The 16540-nt window shown below is 37.8% G+C and overlaps 1 protein-coding gene across 1 annotated transcript; it reads right to left on the bottom strand.

The window, feature by feature from the left end:
• Positions 1-5987: 5987 nt before the first annotated feature.
• On the bottom strand, positions 5988-16090 carry LOC147854976 (F-box/LRR-repeat protein 3-like). Its single transcript, XM_087331216.1, has 7 exons — positions 15189-16090; positions 13667-13792; positions 13124-13228; positions 12644-13034; positions 7214-7343; positions 6828-7122; positions 5988-6728 (listed from the first exon to the last, which is right to left on the bottom strand). The coding sequence occupies exons 1-7, from the start codon at positions 15954-15956 to the stop codon at positions 6480-6482; spliced, it is 2064 nt and encodes a 687-aa protein (XP_087187342.1). The 5' UTR covers positions 15957-16090; the 3' UTR covers positions 5988-6479.
• Positions 16091-16540: the final 450 nt, after the last annotated feature.

Here is a 16540-nt window from a genome sequence, read left to right as displayed (position 1 = left end):
GGAGGAATAGTAACCGCACATTATCCACTATTGATTGACTGATACAATTTGGATGGGCACATGCAATGTCAAAAGCTTGTACTAAGATACCTGCATGTTTAGCCTTTATACATTCATGGTGCATACATACAAGCCTAGACATTCGGATGGGTACATGCAATGTGAAAAGCTTGTACTAAGATATTGGGACCTACATATTCAGATTTGATTCATTCGTGTTGTGACATGCATGCCTAGTGTGAATGCATCTTCTACTACGAGGGGCCCTAACAAAATCCTATAACGAAGATCCCGAACCCTCATTCAAATTGTAGAGTTTGTCACCTCAAATGTTTAAGTATATGTATTGGAAGACGAAACTAATGTCGTCGTTAAGATGTGATTAGGAGATTGGTTTATTGCATATCTTGTGTGCATTTATCATCTTAAATAAGTGTTCTCAAGCGCACTCATGCATGGACTTTATTTTGACAACATGTTATTAAGATATGATCATTATATGCATAGATGTGTCAATTATATATTTACCACCACCACCACCACATCTAGTGCCATCACTACCACAATGGCCACCTCCCCTGTGCCTTGGAGAAGACTCACACTAACCTTGTCATAGAGCTACATGCTAAGTCATGCTCAAGTAAGGAAGCTAGCCCACCTCCCATCGATCGATACTCAAAACACACCCTCATCTAGTGTGCACCTTGTGGGAAGCATTGCTGATTATAACAACTTTGGTGATTTGATAGTCAATTCGACAAGTCTTAATGGTGAACTATAGATCATATCTATGTAGAGGTCCACTACTTGTGCAAACTGTTCTCCCCATACCTTCATGATGGTGGAATGGATGTGTTCCTTCAGTATTATCCTTGTTGACCTCATGCAAGTTTTATCAATAATTTGTTGTTCTTGTCAAGGGATGAAACTAGAAACAATACTAAATTGAGAAAATACTCCAAGGAAAAAGAATTTTATTTTGTAGATAAGATGAACAAGAGGTGGAAGGTTCAATTGAATATTTGTGTTGAGCCTAGTGTTGTCACTTAGCAATCTTGCATTGTTATCACATAATTTGCTATGATAATTCTAATAAAGAGTCTCCGCAACTGACCAATATCTGGAAGACAAACCCTTTACTCACCAAAAAGGCACTACATGACACTTAGTTACTATGCTTGGCGAGGAACGATTAGTAACTACATTTGGTTGAGCCAATAGCCTCCATAAAATACTTTTCCTTCTTGAAATCCATTCATTATTTTATCGACAAAAAGATAATGGTGTACCTATTCCGAATTCGTAATGTACCACGACAAAGATGACACCAAGGTACATCTGAACTCTTTTCTTACAACTTCATAGGTGAATGATGTCTCCCAACATCTTGGTCTGATGGACACACGTGTCCAAAATACTAAAGTTTAGCATATGAGTGAAAAATCATGCCATAAGTTGGTATAGCTATATCTCACACTTCTATTTCCTAATATTCAATATAAATGAACTTATTACAGATATTCTAGCATCAAAACTCACCCAAGAAAACCCTTATATTCTTTTACATGGCAATTGTGATTAAGGACTTGCCATAATTTGTCATCTAGTTCTAGTATTTGTTAGGAAACTACCACACCACCCTACGATGAAGACCTTATGAGCATGTTCCTCCCAATTGCACACAACGTTTGGGGTGGTCAAATTTTCAACTAAGACATTTGAAGCATTGGTCAACTAGTCATTGCCAATGGACAAATCATTTTCCTTCCACAGTGTAGTCCAATGTACAATCAGCCTCAATTGCAACCATACATTCAATTGAATTGCACAATCTTTGCCACTTTCATGCACACACACCATTTAAAGGTGTGAATATAACTTAATCGCAAAAAAGAAAAAGAAAACATACTTTATAGAACCAATCCATGATGGATACACAACATTGACACCCCATCACTAAGACCAACCTGATCACCAACTTATCCCACATTAGAATCGAGACTTTGACCATACAGACCATCGATGTTACTACAATAATCGAAATAGTAGTATATAAAGTGCCCCTTGGGATTACAAACAAGTTGATCAATTGGATTATCCTGATGACAATTGCCATGATGATTGTTGTCGAGCATGAAATAATCTTCATGAACACAAGAATGATTGTGAATCATCGAGGTGGTATGACCATGAGTCTCATCATTGTTACCCCAACAATTTGCCTTGGCACCAAGCACCCCTAGGAATAACTCAATAAGTTGACACCTTTGTCCAAATGCCCCAATTAGTACTAGCATCACCAAGCTCCCCTTCACGGGCACCCTACCCACCTCTGACTACCTCCAATAGACACAAATAAATTACAATCCCTTCAAGACATCAACCTTGCATCCTTACGATCAATAAGTTACTACCACAAGGGCCACACCAATGTGTTTTGCTTGGAGTGTCCTTTACATTATGAGCGCAAAGGCATGAACACCAATTCATTAACATCGTGGATGTACTTCAAAACATGATGCAATAGAAACACCAGAACCATGACGAGAGGCTGGAGCAAGACATTTGACTTTACAACCTTAGTTCCAAGGTCATCTTACAAATATGTATTATTGTAATGAGGTATATATATATATATAGGTGGTTAGAAACCTTGCATAGTGGAGCTTTCTTATTGCTTGCCTTGTTAATTAACTCCAATCACATTAGTTATAATCCACTAACATCATCAAAGAAGAGCTTGTTCATGGTCTCTTTTGAAGGTCTTTGGTATAGAGGAGAATTACAATCCTTTTATGAGAACGATACATGTTGGACCTTCATAAACTTATCAAACTTTTAATTGGTTTAGAGGTAGCATAACTAACATACACAATGAACAAATGCACAAACATAAATCAAAGCACAAATCATGCAATACCCCTCTCACTTGAAATCCACTTTTATAACCTTATGGTTGTTCATCTTGCTTTTTTGATCGTATTTGGCTTTTCACGAATTTGGCGTTGTATGTTGTCCACCAATGTGAAGCAAATCTAAAATAATACCTTGACAACGCTTGTGTAACTTGATCATTTTTTATGATGTTGCACAAGATATGTGTGTTCTTTAAGTACTAATAAACCAATCTTCAAATTTATGCAGTGTATTATCTAATAAGGTATATAAATTAACTTTTTAACATAAATGACCACACTGGCCAAGTAGGCCTAACCTCACCATTTTTGTCAAGACTATGATAGTGATGCTTAGTTGTAGAGCAAATTGTGTGGCAAAGACAATACATTAGGGAGTTGACGGATTTACAGGTCAATAGATTAGAATTTGAACCAAGGGACAAAGGTAGATGCAAATTAAGTAACTTCTATGAGTAATTCCTAATGGAGATTGGCTAGTTCTAGAATGCATTGATATGTATAAAGAAAAGTTATATATAATGATTGGATGACATGATCATCGAAACATGGACACTTAAGTTCTAGACTAAACTATTGATATGGCATACACACATGAGGGGTACATATTTGATAATATGTTAGCATCATGGCATGCACTTGTTGTGTTGCCACCAATCTCAATTGAGAATTGAACCCTAATTGTGATTGTTGAATTGAAATCATATTAATTAATACCTAGAATAAGAACCATATCGTGGAGTGGGAATGATCCCCCATCATCCTTGTGTATGGTAACAAAATTTAAAAACGTTGGTGAATGGAGACATGAAACATCCAAAACCTCACCAACACGAGGAGAAGGGCAAAGAGTCTACTTGGAAATGCTTTGAATAAAACATGGAAGGAAAGGAAACATTGTGACCACTTGATGCAAGGAGACAAGAAACTTGCAAAATTGAAAATTTGAACCCCTTTATCTAAGGATACAAGAAAAGTGCATGTATAGAAGAAAATGTGTGACGTACGACATCAAGTTTGCTCTAGTGGTTGGTATGATAAAACAATTCTATTCATAATGTAGATGGTATCTAAAACTTTGTTAGATGATACTTTATCCATTTATGCATAAAGTATGATCCCATTAACGTAATCAACATGAATGCGTGATATGGATTCTACACTTTATAATTTATTTAAGTCTTTATGTCCCTACTCATTTGTCGCATTATATCAGATAAAAAAACCATAATATTCTATTAACTTGTTTGGAAATTGGATGAATGTACAATGTTTTGCGATTTCGATGTATCTGACGACACATTAACAAAAGAGTATCATTTTGACCTCAATATCTGCATGACCAATGAATTATTATGTGAATGTTTGACTATTGAGATTGATATGCAATGCATGCATCTTGTTACTTGTGTATGCCCATATTTTGAAATACATTATTAGAAAACAATGGTGGCATACAATACCCAATGAGTACATATGAGTTAGTCTATATTAGTACTCAAGGATCTTAAACAATGAAGATTCACATTTTAAATGTGACATTTTTAAATGGTTATAAACTCCCTACAATATTTGGATAAGTCTATGTTCAAACTTAATGCACATGCCCTCAAGAACTAAGAATGATTGTGTAGAGGCTTTCTTTTGTGGATACTCCATAAAGAGCTAAAGACTAATTGTGTCGAGACTTTTGGACATAGATACTCCATAAACATAAAAAGATAATGTTCCGATGGAAGTTCGTAAGCTCCAAAACAACTTATTGAAACCCTCACGACATTAAGGAAATGAGAACTACAATAATATTAATGTCACACAAGAAATCAATACTTTCAAGAACAACTTTCGGCATATCAAAATACTTATAATATTAAAAATGTAACACAAACAAAAGAGCACATTACAATATGATTCCGTGATAGAAATATTATTACTACCTAAACAACTACAAACCTCGAAAATTGCAAAACAATCATATCTTGTGTGTAGGAGAAAGGTCAAAATATATGACCCACAATGTTATCAACACAACAATGATCAATCAAGAAGGCATTTCACTCTCTTCATTGGCATTTCAATCTCTCCATTGTCTCTATCTCCATGATTAAATTTGAGCTTGTATTTCTTATGTAACCTAGACATGAAATTCAAATAAAATTGATAGAAGGTGTGCAAATTCACATTTTACATTTCAATGGTTTTAGGGTAGGATAAGTGGGAAATTAGTTGTCCTTGGACCTAGGACAAACCTATAAAGACCTATATGGGGGAATCTATGATACATATTGTAGGAGCCTAAGGAGTTAAGCTATATAAAGGGGACTAGCTACCCCTTCATTATAACATTTGGAGACATCAATACTCTATTGACGAGGTGAAGCTCTCTACTTTTAGATTTATTATTTTCAACAACCAAGGTATAACATAAGGTAGAATTCAACGGTATTGAACATCAATGGTATTTTATGAGCATATATTGTCCCTCACTTGGGGATTGCCAATGTGATTCACTTTTGCTACTCTTGAACATTGACATTATCTATAGAATTAGTCACTAAGATTGTGCTTATAACATTATCACGTCATTGGGTAATATTTGCATGATTCTATTTAAAATGTCGATGAATACAATGAGAGGGATTTTTGCAAACTCTTATGGCATATCCCAAGGTTGGAAATATACTAACCAAATTACTAGTTGCCTTTATTGGGCATTCAATGAAATCTAATTAAATTGACAATTTTTGAATATTCAAGTACAATGCCAACCTAAAGTTTTTGTATAGCATCTAGCATTGTACAACTTGGTTTTGTGCCTCACAAAAAGCAGTAACAAGCCAATGCACATGCAAAATATGCTCGACACTAATGCTAATAAAAATTCCAGCATTTGCCTTCAGCAAACTAGACAATCCCAAAAGAGTAGCTTGGCAAAAGTACCACCTTGAAAATTTCAACGAAACATCTTTGTAACTCAATAGCGATCGAGCAACCTTTGGATAAATGGGAATTGTTAGCGAGAGCATGTGAGTGTATGGTTTCTATCATGGCATTGGTGGGAACACTTATGTTGAGGCGTTGTGGATGTTGCAATAGTTGACTAGCACCAACAAGGGAATTTATAACTTTGTTATTGCACATTTTGAGGATGGCCACCTGATGTCTAGGATTATGTAATGCTTGTCGCGTTTTTTACCACTAGTTCCTTACCTAGAAGATCTGCCATCCTCAGGTTTTGGATATAAATCTCATAGAAACCTGGTCGAGACCAAATTCAAGGTGCCACAATGTGAAGGGCCTAAAAAAAGAACCATTATATATTGGTTTGCAAGGGCACTACTTTATGGTTCAAGAAGTTATCATTGAATTGAATTATTTTTTACATCTCATTCAATGAGCTCTACCACAACAAAGTCTTGTAGTAGTAGTCAATCACACTATAGGAAACACGAGTAATGGGGGTGAGAGTGGGGGATAAAAGGATATATTGATCTGTGGGTGATAATTCCCAAAAAGAATTAGAATTAAACCAAAATGAATGAAAAGGAAAAGACTAAATAGTTACTAGTCTTTGTCCATCCATCGAAGACGACAACCGCGCTTCTCTGCATGCTCAATTATATGCCATGGAAGGGTTTCTTTAAACTCCACTAATAACTTGACTTTATTTAAGCTTTCACCCACAACCAGGAGTTCACAAATCCCTCTGATACTCACATTCTTTACATGAATCAGCCTCATGTTTTGCATAGATTGAAGCCTTGCTAGAGCAATAACCCCTTCATCTGTAGCCACACAATATGACATGTTGATCTGTAAAAGGACACCCCAAAAAAATTATTTCGCACCCCCATGCCACTCTATATATATCTACATCTATGTGAAAATAAATAAGTCAGAATGACATCTTACTTGTTTAAGATTGTTGCAACTATGTGCCAATGCTAAGGGAACAGTGTCTTCTAGAGAGCTACAATGCTTTATATCTAACTTGACCAATCGGCTGCATCCTTTTGCAACGGCTACCAATCCGAGAGATGTCACCTTTGTGCAGCCTCTTATTTCTAAGCTATTAAGATTCCGCAATTGAGCAATCTCAATTAGACCACTATTTGTTACATTGGTGCAATATGAAATGTTCAATGATCTCAATTCTTTGCATCCAATACAAATTGCAGCAATGCCTCTATTGCCGATTCCTGAAGACCTAACAATGAATAAATTACAATCATTACTTTTACATAATATGAAAAAATCCAAGATCTTGGGTAGTTATGTTGTTTATAATCAAATCATACCTGTAAATGTCCAGCTCCCTAAGATTCAAACAATTTGAAGCAATATGGCATAACCCCTCATCGAGCACATTGCCACAAAATCCCATCTTAAGTATTCTCAAATATTTGCATTTAGCTGCAGCCATCAGCCCTGCAAAAAGAGGAAACAACGATATATTACGTGCTAAAGCTAAATGAATTGCCTTTTATATGTGCTGGTGTTTCACTAAAGCTTAAGCTTTATAACCTCAAGGTTATCGGTACAATTCTAACCAACACAATGGATCTAAGTCTTACATTGTTATGATCCTTTTAGCACAGTGTGTACTGTAATTAAACCTAACCACATGTAGTAATTGTTAAGGGTGTGTCAGAAAAGGGAAAGTAATTATATCCCATATAGAGGAAATTACATGCTAATGTTTGGGATATAAAGGCCCGTGTATCTATAATCTTCAAATGCCCTCTCTCTACCTCTTCAGAAAACCTCTCCATTATGGATCGACCATTGCTAGAGATATTTCAAAGACAAAAATTACAATATATCTGACTTGAGAATCTTACATGTACCTATTAACAAGATTCTTTAGTCTCTTTTTATCTTATTTACTTTTTTCACTTAGTAACATTCATTTACTTGAGTTCTTGTTCTCAAAGACGCGACAACACTTAAGATATAATCTCTTGTTTGGTCTTAGAGGCATTTTGGCCTCTTAAAAGATGTTAATATATTTTCCTTTCTTTCTAAGCAAGGTTTTGGCCATTATCTCCCCTCACTGCAGGTGCTTCCCTCGCATCGGAGATCTCTCCATTCTGGATCGACCTATGCTAGAGATCATTGGGAGACAAAAGTTACAATATTTCTGACTTGAGAATCTTACATGCACCGATAACAAGATTCTTTAGTCTCTTTTTATCGTATTCACTTTTATGTTTACTTACTAACATTTATTTTATTTTGATTTGTTATTCTCAAGGACGAGACAACACTTCAGATATAATCTCTTGTTTGGTCTCGTAGGCCAATTTTTTCTCTAAAAAGACGTTAAAATAACTCTCTCTCTCTTTCTCTCTCGCTCTCCCCTACATGTATATTTAATTTTTAAGTGTCGCCCCCAACCTCGGACACGAGGAAGCACTAGAGGTTCGGGAGGAGTGGCTGTGCTATACAAAAAGGAGTTCCATGATAGAGTGCATGTTGTCCATAAGGATGTAGATGCACACTACATGTGGATACGAATAAAAAGAGGGGATCTTAGGGAGTTATATATTGCAATTTGCTACTTTCCACCTGCTTACTCAAGGTTTGCACCTCTAGGTGAATCACCATATCTACCTCTATATGATGATATCATAAGATTTGCTACTATGGGGGACATTATACTATTAGGAGATTTTAATGCACGAACCAAGGATGAACAAACAACTATGCTTAACACCAACAAGGCTGTTTATGGAGAAGTTATGGCAGAAGAGGTTGGTCTAAAGCGACAAGCTCAAGATATGAGTGCTATAACTGAATATGGAAAACACTTTCTACCCTTGCGAGGTGCGCATGGATTTGTGATATATAATGGCTTGTCACAATGGCCTGGATCAGATGCTTTGACATGTTGGAACCCAAAAGGGGGTGCAAGCACAGTGAACTATCTAATGGGATCTCCATCTCTTATACCTGAAATAAAAGTGTTCACTATATCGGGTAGACCTATTGGCTTGGCAGCAAATCATGCATATCTACGCTTCGAGGTAAAGGATGGATGCACAAAGGATGTATATGCTAAGGAGAGTGGGCTGGCTAAGTATCTATTTACTCGCGAGACAATTGATGTGTATAGCTGTGGTGTATACAATGGCATGCTAGATTTAGATCCTTTCGCACCCCTTGAAGAACTTACCCAAGGATTGTCCAAATCATTGCATAAAGCAGCCACAAATGCCTCACACAACAGCCAATCCCCCCAAACTTGGTAGAGTAATACAAAATAGTTGGTATGATGAGGAATGTCGCGATACAAGGAGATGTTAGCAGCGTGATGTAACTTGGGGCATTTATGCACACAATCAAGCAAGAGCAACCTTCCAACGCCTCGTAAGGAAGAAGAAGAGATTGTATTTGGCTAAATTTGAAGATCATTTGTATCGTTTGTTCCTAGGACAAGAGAGTAAAAGAGCATGGAAAATGTTTAATGAGAGGCAACCCACCACACAACTGACCTCACCTCAGGTGTGGCATGAATATGCAAAGGTTCTATATGATATCCCGGGGCAACCTCCTCTTCCCCACCCGAATGCCTCACGCCCACATGAATCAACCTTCTTTACACCACAAAATGTAAGAAATGCCATTGATCGGCTACAATTTGGGAAGGCCCAAGATCATGATGGATTGGTGGGTGAGCACTTTATCTATGCCCGCGACACCTTGCTTCCATTGCTAGCACCAATCTTTAATAGAGCCATGTGTGAAGGTTTCTCTACTATATGGATTCAGCATACCATTGTGCCAATTCTCAAAAGTGGAGACCCCATGATGCCAAGCAACTATAGGACAATCATGATTGGCAATTACTTGGCTAAACTATATGGATCGATTCTAGAATCAGAATTGAGTATATGGGCAGAACAGAATGGTTGCCGTTCAGTTGGATAGGCAGGCTTTCGGAAGGGGTTCACAACTTTGGATCATATATTCACCCTCCGGGCCCTTATTGAGGAGGGCAGAGCCCACAATAAGAGGATATATTGCTTCTTTGTGGATTTCTGAAAAGCCTTTGACATTGTGCCATGTGCTTGGCTTATGCAGTGGCTAGAAGCCCTTGGTGTTCCTACATATATGCAATGGGGAATCTATGCAATCTATGAATCCGTGTCAGGAAAAGTGCGGTCTCCCAAGGGCTTGTCAGAGGCTATGGCTAGCACAATTGGAGTGAAGCAAGGATTCCCACTATCCCCTACTCTCTTCGGTCTCTATATAGATGAGGTATCACATTATATAGAGAGATTCGGGGGTTCTGGAGCACGCCTAGCAGGTATAGCTATACAAATATTACTATATGCTGATGACATTGTGCTGATTTCTAACTCTCTGGAGGGACTACAAAGACATCTAAATGCCTTAAAACTATTTTGTACTGACAAAGGTTTGTCAATCAACATGGACAAAACTAAAGTGATGGTGTTTAACACCACTCAAGCATGGGTAACAAGATCAGAACCAGAATTCTTCTTGGGAGAGGAAAAGGTGGAATACACACGCTCCTACACATACCTAGGAGTAACATTTACAGGACCTAGGTTCTCCTTACAGGAGGCTGCTTGTGCCCGACTTACTCGTGGATATACAACCCTTGGTGCTCTCGAGAGACAATGTGCACATCTGTAGTTCCAACAGCCACGGACTAAGCTATGGTGATTTGATACACTTGTCACACCAACTCTTCTTAACAAGGCAAATCATTCAAAAGATTTAGAGAGACCTTTAGTGTCAATGATTGCTCGCATGATAAGGAGCAAAGCATCGGTACCCCACGATATAATCTGGGCAGAGATGGGAGCAGCACCTATAATAACTGAGGCATTGTTCCGATCAGTGACATTTATCCAACGTCTTTGGGAGCTACCTAAACAAAGGTACCCAAGTTTGGCACTTATGTCATCAAAACAACTAGCTAAAAATGGAGACACTCATTGTTGGTATGCTGAAATACAGCAATGGTTCGAGTCACATGGCATGAGTATAAATGCACTACCGCCGTTCCAATATAGCTTGGACTGTCCCCACCTAAATATGACCAAAGCGGAAAAGAATAGAGTGATCCGGACTGATATTATTAACTTGGAAAACAAGATAACATGGATCAGCCCCAAAATACCACTTGGTACAAAGATGACCCACTATAATATGCGCTTCTTACATACATCGGAGGATGGATTCATCATCAAGCCACCTTATATGGACATACATCTATCCTATGCGCTGCGTAGTGTGATAGGGCAGCTAAGAACTTCATCACATCAGCTACAGATTGAGGTAGACAGATATACACGACTACCTCTAGAAGAGAGAATTTGCCAATTGTGTCATCAAGGAGTGGAATCTGAAGAACACTATGTTTGTCATTGTAGTGTCTTTTATGAAATCAGAGGGAGATAACATTGCCTCTTTAAACAAGGCTTTGGCCCACTAAGCAAGGTAATGGAATATGAGGACCAATGATGCCTAGGTCTTTTCTTGCTAGAGCTCAAGAGACATTGGGAAAAGTTGTTGAAGAATACAGCCACACAAGCTCATCCACAAAAAACAATCACAACTTTCTTTAGCCCCATCACTCCTCCTATAAGTCCAACACGGGATACACAAATGGGCTCCAAACCAGGACATAACAAAGGGGTTACAATTGATCGGGCAATAGCAATTTGTCGTGCACGTAGGCCCCGCCCCCATGGACCATGACCTCGACGCCATTGTCATTGACAAATAAAAGCTATTATCTCCCGCCATCGTAGGTGCTTCCCTCGCTTCGGAGACATTTCAATTCTGGATTGACCTATGCTAGAGATCTTAAAAAGACAAAAGCTATAATATACCTAACTTGAGAATCTCACATGTGCCAAAAACCAGATTCCCTCATTTCTTCTCTTTTCATCTTATTTACTCTTATATTTACTGTGTAGTATTTATTTTATTTTGATTTGTTCTCAAAGACGAGACAACACTCAAGATGTAATCTCTTATTTGGTCTTATAGGCCATTTTGGCCTCTTAAATGACGTTAATATATCTTTCTTTCTTTCTACCACCCATGTGCTGTTCTTTTCCTGTGCATGCTCTAGGAAATCCAATGTGTTCAATGAACCATATGCACTCTAAAAGTATATATGTGCTCAAATCATATATGCTCGAAGTTCAGCATAAATTAGGTAAATGAAGGGAGTGAAAGTCAACCAAAGAGACATGGATAAAAAGAAACAGGTTAGTCTATTAGAGTTTCTTTGAGAGAGATTAGGTTCTTCGACTGAGTAATCTAAGCTACAAAGCCACCTCTTATTGTAATCATCAATTGTCAAGCTAATCAAGGGTTTCTACTTAACGTATGTCTAATGAATATTTAATCTTCATCTATGTATCTGATTCCTTTTTAATGGTTATTTAGTCTCTTCTAATCAATATTTTTATCTGTATTTACTTAGCTTTGAGCTTACGATCTTCCCTTTTCATCTCTCGATCCTATCTTGACATGCACAAATCTACAATTTATCAACAACGTGACAGTAAAAATGCATCCATATTTTGACTTTTCTCCAACAAAACAAAATGACTTACAACAGGCTGAAAACAACAGGATTGCCTTACAGAAGGCAAGGAGCGAAAACAACAATTGGAATCACATAACATAAATGCAGCATTAAGCTGAGAAACTCATGCTTATATATTGACAACAGAATTTACCTTCATCATTAAGATTCGTCTCTGTCAAATCCAACACCTCCAGATACTGGCAAGAACTCAGTTTAGAGAACCCTAGTTCGGTTACTTGGGAACAAGACTCCATCTTTAGTGTAATCAGATCCTTGCAAAAGTTTGCAATGAAGGACAATCCTACATCAGTAACTTCCTGACAACATGTCAGATCGATGCTACTTAGACGATTGCAACCCACCACAGTTGCTGAAAGGCCCACATCTGTAACTCCCTTGCATTTGCTTAAGCTCAACTCTTTCAAATTCTTGAAGAATTTCCCAATGAGCCCCAATTCAAAACCATTCAAATCACACCCATCAAGCCGAATGGATTGCAAATTAGAAAATCTTTTTAACTTCTGCAAGACTTCATCTGTCACCTGCACACAGTGAGCTTGATTAGCAACCTCGGTCACTGACATTATGTCATTCAAGCATATGTGAACAATTTTACACACATGTACAATACCAAGACACAGTAAGAAAGCACTATGTGCTGCAACGAGAAGACCCCACGTGCTAGGCCCATAATCCCAGCATGGCTAACACCATTGCACCTCGATACATCCAGCATCTGCAAGGAGCAAACAAAAATTTGGGAGCATGAGTTCTCCCTGAAAAAAACAAAGTGAGCACAGGAACTGTTCACAGAACATACATTTGGTTATGGGATCACCTAAAATAGATCAAGATTAAGCCTTTAAATGCAAATGGCAAATTGCAAAAACATTACATGCAATTATTCAGAAAAATACCTTTAGTGAGTGAATCTCAACAACATCTAATATAGCAAATCCAAAGATAACTATCGCAGCCTCAAACAATAACTATATATGCATATATATATATATATATATATATATATATAGAGAGAGAGAGAGAGAGAGAGAAATAAAAGTTGTGTACATAGCACACATTTTAACATACATGCGATGAAACACACACACATATAGAGAGATTAAGCGAGGCATACGTAGAGCATGTGTATAAATACTACTGAATTTTTAAATACCTGCAATGATTTGCACCCATTCCTGAGATTAGCTAAACCATCATCATCGACGTGGTTGCATCCCATCAAGCTCAGTTTCTCAAGAAGATTGAGCTTTGCTATTGCAGATATACCTGTATTTGTAATCTGCAGAAACATATAATATACATCAAGTAACTACTTTTCCAAGAGACAAAATATACACAACATATAATCACTACTGTGTCTCTCATGAGCAAACACATGCACATTAGGTGTAAATCTTTCATGGTTGCCTCTAAGGTCACAAGGATGAATACAAAGAAAAGCTCCCTACCACATGCAAAGCCTAGGAACTTGAAATTACATTACTGCACCCAAGTAAATTTTTACTCCAAAAATTAGATACAAGAAACCAAGATGTTGACCAAGATGGCCACCCACAATAAATCTACAACCATACAGCATGATGCACATGAATAGCAACACAAGCCATTTTAACTATCACCTATAACAGTATATATGCAGCTGCTACAGCTAGAGTAGCCCAGTCAATGCTCAGAAGAGGCGCATGTGATGAGCTACTATGGGGAGTGTACCGCCAAATAATGGATTCAAGAGTTCATAGCAGGGCACTAAGTCTTCTAAACTATCTTCTAAAATTGGACCCAAAACAGCACCATACTTAGCATTCTCATAGTTGATTTCTTTACATAGTCATAAGGCCAACATTTTATATGTACCCTTTATCTCTGCTGATGCAAAAGAAGAGATGTAAATCTTTGTTCTCTGTGTCATTCTTCAAACTCTCTATCAACAGTATGCTTTTCAAACCCCTTACTGTCAAGTAACATTGAAACCTTGTATTTCTGAAACTCATCCAGGGCAACATGTTAAGGTCAACTTCTCTTGATTTCTTCAACTTAATGCTAATTTTGATGTCTGACCAGCTTTTATCACACCCTTACCATTTGCGTTATGCCCATCTCACTAAAACTTTCTGCAAATTCACCTTATTAAGCCTTGGAGACTAAGGAAAACCAGAAATATTTTCTCTCCCAGTGGGATAACCATCTCAATGGATGAATCTTCTAGTTGCCTCGTAACACCACATCAGATAAAAAACTCACCACTATCTCAAAACACAAGAGTTTCAGTCGAGTGTACTGAACAGGACTAATTCTGTAATCCAATAATAGTGACACAACAAAGACTGAACAGGATACGTTTGATTGAGTGACATTCAATTATACACAGATCTGAACAATTTTTTATATATTGCAACAGATTTTTTGCAGGACTCAGTCTAAGAGGGTGAACGTTATTTGGGAATTGCGAAACGCATTGGCTCTAATGAATCATCTTTTTTAAGGGATTTGGTTATCCAAAAAACAAGTCAACAAACTGAAAATGCTGGAAAAACTATTCATGGTTATCAAAGTATTTCCTTAAACTCGATCCTCTTTAAATACATGGATGGTAATAAAGATGCTATGTGTCTAGAAATTTACTAAAAGAAACATAATTTGTGGAATTTGAAAAAAAAATGGAACATAATTGTCACCTTGGTATAAGAAAGATCGAGTTCTCGAAGTTCTCTGGAGTGAGATGCCATGCCAATGATGCTTACGTCTGTGATTCCGCGGCACAATTTAAGCTGCAAAACCTCTAATTTCTCACAGCCAATAGATAAAGCCACCATCCCAACATCGGTCACAATCCTACAACCATTAAGCTTGAGCACTTTCAAGGTCTTGATATGTGCAAAGGCCATGATACCCAAATCACTCAATTGGTAACATTGAGAGAGGTCGACCTCTACCAAAGAAGAGCATTCTTTAGCCAATGAAAGAAGACCAGAATCCGTGAAAGTGTGAAGTTTCACAAGCTTGATCGATTGGAGACGTGATCGGGTGGTTAAGGCAACATCAGAATGGAGATTTTCATCTGATAGGAACGTACAATGTGTTAGGTTGATGTGCCGTAGACGCGGACAAAGAGGCCACATTGAAGGAAGTATATGTACACGGAGCAGCGAAACGCGAGTCCTGCATGAAGCTTCAAGGAGACGAAAGTGTTTGCAGCATAATCTCCATGATTGACGATCAAAATGATCATCAAGCTTATGTAGGATACTGAGCAAGATGTGGTCATTGAAAACATCTAGAATGCTCTCACATGATGTGTTGTATTGAAACAGTGGTTGAGATCGAGGCAGGCAGAGCTTCTTTGACAAACTCGGACAAAAAATAGGGTCTGGGTCAGAGTCTAGGTTTGGGCTTGGGCCTGGGTTTTGAATAATGGTAAGGTTAGGGTTAGGGTTAGGGTTCATCTTAGGGTTAACGTTAGGGTTGGAATCAAGATTATGGCTAGGATTTTAAGGTTACGGTTTTAATGAGGTTTAGGGTTTGTATTAGATTTAGGGCTTGAGCTAGGGTTATGGTTATGGTTATGCTTATGGTTAGGTTTTGTGCAGGAATTTGGAGTGGGGTTAGAGTTTCGTATAAGATCTGCGATTAAGACAGTGGCCTGAGAGGAGGAGTTGCTCATCCCTGCCTGCCTGGTTAGTCGAAGCTTTGATACGGGCTCTGACAACGGCTATGGCAGACCAGAGAAAAGAGAGCTTTCTTACTTATGCCCACACAAGAAGGGAAGACATGCTTTTTGCGTTTTGCTTTTGGCTTTTTGCTTTTTGCTTTCTAAGCATGTGTGGCAGGAGCTGATTGGTGAGAGGCAGGAAAGCTCAGCTGTGTACTGTCTAGTACAAAAAGCAGGCTTTCTTGTTTCCTCTTGCTTTTTGCTTTTTGCTTTTTGCTTTCTAAGGATGTGTGGTAGGAGCTAATTGGTGGAGAGAGCACTAGTAGTAATATCTACTATCTAGTATAAAATGCAAAATGCGGGTATGTATGTATGTAT

This window comes from Azolla caroliniana, unplaced genomic scaffold, assembly GCF_043228905.1.
Source record: "Azolla caroliniana isolate FFs.n. ecotype wild unplaced genomic scaffold, voAzoCaro1.0.p SCAF_15, whole genome shotgun sequence".
In the NCBI taxonomy this organism is placed as follows: Eukaryota; Viridiplantae; Streptophyta; class Polypodiopsida; order Salviniales; family Salviniaceae; genus Azolla; species Azolla caroliniana.
This window is presented reverse-complemented; position numbering and strand designations above follow the sequence as displayed.